Below are 9382 nucleotides of genomic sequence, written 5' to 3' on the forward strand. Positions count from 1 at the left end.
TGGAATTTAAGAAACAAAATAGGAACACAGGGAAAGGGAGAAAGAGAGAGAGGAGAATGAGAGAGAGAGAGAGAGGGAGAGAGAGGCAAACCATAAAATAGACCCTTAACTGTAGAGAACAAACGGAGGGTTGTTGGAAGGGAGGGAGGGATGGGCTAAATAGGGATGAGTATTCAGGAGGGCACTTGTATCACACTGGGTGTTATATATAAGTGATGAATCACTAAATTCTACTCCTGAGACTAATATCGCACTATATATTAACTAGAATTTAAATAAAAACTTTAAGCAAACAAACTAAATAAATAAGGATTCTATGACTACTGTCATTTTGTAAATAGTGAGACTGAGACCTTGATATTCATAATTCCAATAATGTGTTTCAAATCATAAATTTACAGTGATAGTAATGACTATAAGAAACTACATAGCACATGGTTATTGTAAAAGGTGTACAAAAATGGCTCTAATAATGACTTAGCAACAATAACTCCCATTTTTCCAAGTTCAGTTTGACTTCTAGCCTCTGTCGCTTCTTTTTTAAAACATATATAAACAATACATGCATGCACACACACACAAAGTGCAAGAGAACATTCCTATCACATTGCTTTAATACATTTGTTCTCTTGAAGACTATGTACAGACATCTCACACAAAATCAATTAGGAAAACGTGTGGCAGGAACACTTCACTTACTAAAGGCCAATTTAGATGCCCATTAGACATTCAAGAAAAGGCCTCCCATTCTTTTCTGTGGCCGCACTCGGCCACCCCCATGCCTTTCATAGAAAAGGTTTGCGTGCTCCGGGTCTTGTACAAGTGAGACCATTGAAACAACCTTTTCCTCTCCTACACCTCTTTTTTTCTATCCAGGTAAGAAGCTATAGAGTAACATGATGGATAATGGATGGATGGAATCAAAAAAGTCATTCATTCCATCTGCCTGAGAGGCTCTTTTGCTCACTTAGTCAGCAACAATGAACCACAGCCAGGCTTTAAAATGAAACACTTTCCTCCCCCAACCCTGCCATACACACACATCAAAGAAAAATTTAACATCTGTATTTTTTTTTTTTTTTTTACAAAAAAAAGAGATGGGGGTGGGCAAGAAAGAGCATCTTTCACATTCTGCGTTTTCAGAGTAAGTATCCAATGCGACTTGCCATGATAACTAAATTTATTATTAACTGTGTATTTCATGATGTTAGTGACAATATGTTAATGTGATTTTTCACGTCCTCCTGCAGTGAACAGATGGCTCCTTTTACTTTACTTTCCACATCAAGTGTGATTATTTCTTGGTGCCAAAAGCCACCTGCCGCTCCTCGGTCTCCAGTCTAATTTTTTATGTTGGTAAAACACAGCAGGACTTGTTATCAGTTGGATGGCATCTTAATAAAAGGAGACATGCCAACATATTGACATCATGTTCAAGGGGAAACTTCAGCCCCTTCAAACCCTTAACCCCATTCCCCTACCCCCTTTCAAAAAGTGAGGGAGAAAAAGAAAAAAAAATGCATGCAAAGACCCCACCACTTTCAAGATGTTTGATTACAATTGTTGGGCCTAGAGCCAAGATGCTGAATTGGCCTCCCTTTGTTCCTAAACCCAAGCACCTCACTCAGGGCTCTGATCTTTCATCCTGTGTAATGATAATTAGCCATAACATATTCCAAAGTCAAATGTAAGCAGGAATACATTAACATTGAGAACAGTGTCAGGGCAATTTTCACTGGGAAAATGACAAAGAACACACACACACACACACACACACACTCAAAAATTTCAAGAATCAAACATTCATAAAATCACTTTCATAGGCGTGAATATTAAACTCAATCACTTGTCTGTTCTGAGTGCTTACCTAGAATGCCAAAGCCTCCTAATGTGGATGCCATGATTCCCACAGCCCGTGCTTAACAGAGAAAACATGAGTAATAAACCACGGTAGCTTGCTTTAATTTTTCCATTCTTTATTAGAACAAAGAGGGATCCTACGTTAGGTGATTTGTGGTCCAAGAAGAGGTCTTCCAGGCAATTGGATGGCATGGCTCTCAACAGCTGGTCCAGCACATTTGGGAACAGCATGTAGAAAAATGCGTCAGTGTTTTGAAGATTACCAACTGTGATGATGCATTGGTTATGACACGATCTAAAAAAAAAAAGTTAAATTTCCTAGCCACAAACTATATAATTCTATCAGGGTACAAACTCTCAAATTCAAGACCAAGATAAGTCCAAATTTGGTGATACTGAAACTTTCAAAGCTGATTCCCACTCTTATAGGTTGAAAAGAGTAGCAGTATTCTTGAATGCCTGATATTTCTTGTTAAAAATTGAAGTTAAACATGCAGCTGGCTTCCTAGGATTTACAAAGTTTATACAGCACAAAAGAAAATTCCTATAATAAAACTGCAAATATCTCAATAAAGTGATTCACAATTAATGGTTGTCTTGAGATGAACAACTTTAACTAGATTTTTCTACTACAGAATCTCTTAAATTAACATACACTTGGCAGCAACTTTTATTCCTTTTAACTGTCCCTCCAAACAAACAAAAGAACCTGTATGAAATAGATCTCTATTAGCTGGTTTTTTGCTGCTTGACCAGCTTTTTATTGGCATACGTTTCCCAATTTTTGTTATAAAAATTTGCAAACATACAGAAAAATTGAAAGAACTCTACCACTGACACCATCAAATCTACCACATAGATTCTATAATTAGATTTTACTGTATTAACTTCATCATATATTCTTTCATTTATCTATCTCTTTATTCCTCAATTTCCTTATTATATTAGATTGTAAAATGAATAACCAATAGCCCATCCAGAAATCAAAATTAAAATTATCTTGACTTTATGGTAATAAAGTGAGGAACACATATAGTGGTATTCATTATCTCATTCAACAAATATTTTTTGAGTTTCTGCTTGAAGCACTGTTCTAAGTACTGAAAATACAAAATTGAATAAAACAAGATATTTGCCCTTATTGAAGTTATAATTTAGTAGGCTTGACAGGGGAAAACAATAATTAAATGAGTGGCTCTCTAAGCATGATGTACAAAGGAAGTTGTCAATATACATGAGTAAATTTAGTTCAGACTGTTCTTAACTCAGAGGTTGTAATAAGGGCAGGAAGAACGTTTTATGCACCACTACATTATTGCCTAAAATAGAGCCCACATATAGCAACCTCTCAAAACATTTATCAAATTATTGAATGAACAAATAAATGTTAAACTTGATGCTATGGATATCATTTAAAAGATTTTATATTAGGAAGTAATTGCACTCTAAAAGAGTAGCCTGAAAGGTAAATAAATAATAACAGGAAGTCAACTAGTTTGAAAACTCTAATTTTAACAATCCTGTATTTAAGAACTTTTTAAAAAATATGTGATTTGGGGGGGTACTATTCTGAATGGTATATCCACCATTAAAGCATATGCATTTGTATGGACTATAACAAAATGAAGTAACAATTACCTTGTAAAACTGAATGTCTTCACAAATAAGATGGTGTCGATGGGTTTTTCAGAGATGTTTATTTTAGAACATGTGGAACTATTACAGACTAACAATCAAAAATTTTTACGTCTTAAATTTTTTTTGAAATGAAAAAAGAGTGGAGTTAGTTTAAGCTTCTTAGTTAAAGAAAAAAAATAAAGCATTGCTAGTCAGCTTTGGTTAAATCCATCAATAGTTTGCAATTACTCTAAGAAAGTTAAATCAATCTGGTCAACTTTTCGTTCTAAACTAAACTGAGACACTTACCTGATTATTTTAGTGGCTACAATTTAGTTGTCAGTAAAGTGAAACTAATATGTAAACCAGTTATTTATAAACTGAAACTGATGCCTTTGTAAATGAGTTACTTGTATTCAAGACAAAATGCTCAAAGTAGCTCTTCCTGCCCATGGGTCCTGTCCCCAGGCTTTAATAAAAACAGCTTTTTGCATCAAAAAACAAACAAATGCTTAAAGTATTCCTAGCCTTAAAAACTAATGGGATCAGGAACATTTATCTGTGTATATTGGTGTGGCAGAGGACAGGGGATGTAGAGAAAAAACCTTGGGTCAAATCTTTTTATTGTGTAGATTAAGCTATACATATAATGTTTAGTACTGTCAAATACTTGGGAAGAAAAAAAACATTTAAAAAATAAAAAACAATCTGTTTCAAGCAAATTCAAGCATAGTATGATAAACTGGCATACTGGTAAGTGTTGTCTTTAAATTTCTGCTTAGAAAATCTCTAGTAGGGGATCCCTGGGTAGCTCATCAGTTTAGCACCTGCCTTCAGCCCAGGGCATGATCTTGGAGTCCTGGGATCAAGTCCCACATCAGGCTCCCTGCATGGAGCCTGCTTCTCTCTCTACCTGTGTCTCTGTCTCTGTCTCTGTCTCTCTGTATCTCTCATGAATAAATAAATAAAATCTTAAAAAAAAAAAAAGAAAATCTCTGGTAGAATTTTAAAATCTGAACAAAGATATGATGAGGAAAATCTGTACCATCTTCTGATGATTTCAATCCCCCATTATTCAAATTAAATCTGATAACTAATTTTGTTTTTCTGACTTCAAAAACTTACTGGAGGATTTAATGGAAAACACGATCCAATTAAAATAGTGAAATAACAATATTGTTGATTTTTATGTTATCTTCTATCTTGTTCTGTTGATTTCATTAGGGATAAATGAGTTTCACCTTTGAGATACCTCAAAAGCAGAGTCTATTGCTTAATACAGAAAACTGACGTTTATTGAGTGGATATTTAATAAATTTAAATTGGTGAGCAAATGAATATTTATTCACCAAGTTTCTAATCAATCTGAAAATTTAAGCTTCTATCCAGTGGATGTCTACTCTGGCCAAGATGGAGTAACAGAGTAAATTTATCCACATTTATTAATCACCTGAAACAATTTTTAAAAAGGAAAAATAAATATGAAATAGTTCATGTAATAAAAAAATATTGAACAATAGTTCACAAGATGGCGGATATCAAGCAATGAAGGTAGTGACTCCTAAGGGGCAAAGAAACAAGTGGCATGAGTACTATGATTTCCTCACCTTTTTTCCTTGAGAGAGGTCGGAGTCCACAGCACCGTAGGTGAAACCCAAGTGGAACCTCTGGGTGAATAAAGGCCCCATGGTGAGGAGATAAAGCTAAGCATCCAGAGAGATAAAGGCATCTAGAGTGAACACAACATGGTACCGGAAAGAAAAGAGTAACACAAGAGCCTTCTGGATATCTTCAGAAGGCAGCCCCTGAGAATTCAGTCAGGTACTCAAAAGTGCATGTGGGTAAGTAAACTGCTTGAGTCTGTGAAAAAGGCACATGAAAAGATTAAAGATAAAAGTGTCCAGTAAAGATAAACAGTGTATACTCAGGATTGGGAACAGAAACTAACCCCCCCAGCCATTAAAACCTCATTTTTCATGGGTCTTGAGTAGACTATACTGAAGGATCTCATCACAGTAAAGGAGAATAATTAGCCCCAGACTGAGCACTGTCCTTGTTCTAGCAGCAAAGTCTTAGAGGCAAGGCTCCAAAGAATCAAATTATTTCCAACTAACCTACCTGCATCCCAAAACAAAGCTCAACCTTTACAGGAACACAGAAATACCCAGCAACTCTACCCAGGTTAAACTCAACAATGTTTGGCACCTAATGAAAACTTATCAAGCAAGGAAATATAAGCCATAATGAGATAAATTAGTCAAAATTGAACAAGAACCAACACCGACATTAGATTTAGCAGAAAATGTAATTAAAAGTTATCCTAACCTTAAGTAAATATTTTTAAAACTCTGAACTTATAAGGATGAAAACTACAATGTATGAGGTGAAAAATGCAGTGGATTAATTAGATACTAGAGAAGAAAAGATTAGTAAACTTGAAGATGTAGCAATAGAAATATCTAAAATGAATCCTAGAAAGATAATAATGAGCTGTGGGACAACTCCAATGTGTGTAACTGGAGTCCCTAAAGCAGAGAAGTGAGAGAAAATAAAACATATTTGTAGAAATAATGGCCCAAGGTTTTCCAAATTCCATGAGATCTATAATAAACCCACAGATCTAAGTAGCCCAATGTGTCCCAGACACAGGAAATAAGAAGAGAATGACACCAAATAACATTATCAACAAACTGACCAAAACTACTGATAAAAACAAAAACAAAAGCACCAAAGGCAGAAAAAGATAAACAGACATGTCAAAAATAGGATGACAGCAAAGTTCGCACCTGAAACCATACAAGACAGGGTGGTGCTGCAACAGTTCCAAGGCCCTGAAAGTAAAAAGAAAAAAAAATTAGTCTGAATTCTAGGGCAAAAAAAAAATAATAATAATAATAAGATGAAATATTTTTCACACATTCTGAAGTCAGAAGAATTTTTTTTCCAGCAGGCCCACATTACAAGATATGTTCAGGGAAATCTTACAGGCATCCAGTGGCCGCAGGCAGCCATGGCACATAGGCTCCAGGCGTTCCGAGGTGTTGCGTGCTCCTCCCCCCAACACCTCGGTGTCTTGGTAACCGCACCAGAGCCTCAGAGCAGCCACTGACTGGCTACATGGCAGCCCCAAAGAAAACGGTTGTGGGGCCGTTGGTGGGGGCAGTGGTCCAGGGGACGAATTCCACTTGCTTTCTGGTTTTCAGTTCAAAAACAGCAGATCTGCTTAGTCACCATCAAGTGGAATTAACAGAAGATTTCCCAAGAGAAGAATGGGTGGAGCAAGACCCTAAGGAAATTCTTCAGTCTGTCTATGAGTGTATAGAGAGAACATGCCAGAAACTTGCTGAACTGCACATTGAAGTATCCAACATAAAAGCCACTGGTGTCAGCAATCAGAGGGAAACCACTGTAATCTGGGACAAGTTAACTGGAGAGCCGTTCTATAATGCTATAGTGTGGCTTGATCTAAGAACCCAGCCTACCCTCGAAAACCTTAGTAAAAAAATTCCAGGAAATAATAACTTTGTCAAGTCCGAGACAGGCCTTCCACTTAGCACTTACTTCAGTGCAGTGAAACTTCGTTGGATTCTTGACAATGTGAGGCAAGTTCAAAAGGCTGTTGAAGAAGGTAGAGCTCTTTTGGGTACCATTGATTCATGGCTAATCTGGAGTGTGACAGGAGGAGTTAATGGAGGTGTCCACTGTACAGATGTAACAAATGCAAGCAGGACGATGCTTTCCAACATCCATTCCTTGGAATGGGATAAAGAGCTTTGTGACTTTTTTGACATTCCGATGGACATTCTTCGGAATGTATGGAGTTCTTCTGATATCTATGGCCGCATAAAAGCTGGGTCTTTGGAAGGTGAGCCAATATCTGGGTGCTTGGGGGACCAGTCTGCTGCATTGGTAGGACAAATGTGCTTCCAAGAGGGACAGGCCAAAAACACGTACAGCACAGGCTGTTTCTTACTATGTAATACAGGTCATAAGTGTGTATTTTCTGCACATGGCCTTCTGACCACAGTAGCTTATAAACCAGGCAGAGACAAGCCAGTATGTTATGCTTTAGAAGGTTCTGTTGGTATAGCTGGTGCTGTTATTCGCTGGTTAAGAGACAATCTTGGAATTATAAACACCTCAGAGGAAATTGAAACACTTGCTAAAGATGTAGGTACTTCTTACGGCTGCTACTTTGTCCCAGCTTTTTCAGGCTTATATGCACCTTTTTGGGAGCCCAGTGCAAGAGGAATAATCTGTGGTCTCTCTCAGTTTACCAGTAAAAATCATATTGCTTTTGCTGCATTAGAATCTGTTTGTTTCCAAACCCGAGAGATTTTGGATGCCATGAACTATGACTGTGGAATTCCCCTCAGTCATTTGCAGGTAGATGGAGCAATGACCAACAACAGAATTCTTATGCAACTACAAGCAGACATTCTGCATATTCCAGTAATAAAGCCCTCTATGCCTGAAACAACTGCACTGGGAGCTGCCATGGCAGCAGGAGCTGCAGAAGGGGTGGGCGTTTGGAGTCTTAAACCTGAGGATTTGTCAGTCATCTTTATGGAACGGTTTGAGCCACAGATCAAGGCCACAGAAAGTGAAATTCGTTATTCTACGTGGAAGAAAGCTGTGAGGAAGTCGATGGGTTGGGTTACAACTCAGTATCCTGAAAGTGGTGATCCTACTATCTTCTCTTGTCTGCCCTTGGGCTTTTTTATAGTGAGTAGCATGATAATGTTAATTGGAGCAAGATATATTTCAGGTATATCATACTAATACCAAGCATGGATTCCCAACATGTGAGCTTTTTACATAAAGAATCTAGCAAGTCTGTCTCTTAACATGATGGCACTATCATAGACTGATTTTATTTATAAACCACTTGCTGCATGACTTATGGGAACCCCAAAGGTAGACCTGTGGCTTGAAATAAATAAATTACAGTAAAAAACACTAGAAACTGTGGTGTGTTTTTTAACAGGCTGGGTGGGCCAGGCACCCTGGGGGCTAACCCCCTCAGTTGTCATAAAATCCTACTGCATGCCCTCTAAAATATTGGATATTCAGATTTTGTCTGTAAAGTCTTTCATCAAATATTTTCTAGCAGTTATGGACCAAGATTTAGTTCTCTGTGGTACACATACTTGGTAAATAGTTATAACTAGCTTGCTAAAACTGAGAGAATTGCTGTTATTGTTGTTTTTAGTAGCCCTGCCAAATCCTCCTTTGTATATATTAGGGAGACCATAGTATCTTGCTGAATGTTGAACAGAAACATAGATTCTTAAAATAGGAACTTAGTATTCTCAAGGCTTAGATATTGTCCTGGAAATTATTTGCCAAATTAAAATTCTTCAGACATTTTACATGATCTCAGTAATTACACTGACTTTCTGTGTAGTTCTTATATGTAGAAGAACTTTTCCTTTTTAAAAAAATCTCTCCACTTTACTTACTTTATTTGGCATGTGTAACATATATTCTTATATGCTTCATATAGAGTAACCCACTTATAAAGTAAGTGTATAAGAAGGGTAGTCTTAACTGTACCATTAGATACATACATATTTTGGGATAAACATTTGTATGTAATTTGGGGCAGTGAAATGCATGTTATTTACCAGGAAAAACTTTTTCTTAAAGAGGCAGTACTTGAAATTTGGGTATATGTTTTATGTTGACACACAAAGAAGTATCTTATGATATCAACTATATTTCTTATGCCTTACCAAATAATTGCCTTAATATGTTGGGGGGAAAGGCCTGTGGAATACTACATACAGTAAATATTATCTTCAAACAGAAAAAAAAAAGAATCAACTGCTCAAACAAAAATAATACTGTAATATAGATTTTAAGCATATGTATGTAAAAGAAACCAAAAATAGCAACAAAGTTG

General features: G+C 36.7%; 1 protein-coding gene across 1 annotated transcript; it reads left to right on the forward strand.

The window, feature by feature from the left end:
* Positions 1-6544: 6544 nt before the first annotated feature.
* Positions 6545-8436, forward strand: GK2 (glycerol kinase 2). Its single transcript, XM_038582326.1, has one exon. It carries the CDS (start codon positions 6595-6597, stop codon positions 8257-8259), a length of 1665 nt encoding a protein of 554 aa, XP_038438254.1. The 5' UTR covers positions 6545-6594; the 3' UTR covers positions 8260-8436.
* Positions 8437-9382: the final 946 nt, after the last annotated feature.

Source organism: Canis lupus, chromosome 32 (assembly GCF_011100685.1).
Source record: "Canis lupus familiaris isolate Mischka breed German Shepherd chromosome 32, alternate assembly UU_Cfam_GSD_1.0, whole genome shotgun sequence".
In the NCBI taxonomy this organism is placed as follows: domain Eukaryota; kingdom Metazoa; phylum Chordata; class Mammalia; order Carnivora; family Canidae; genus Canis; species Canis lupus.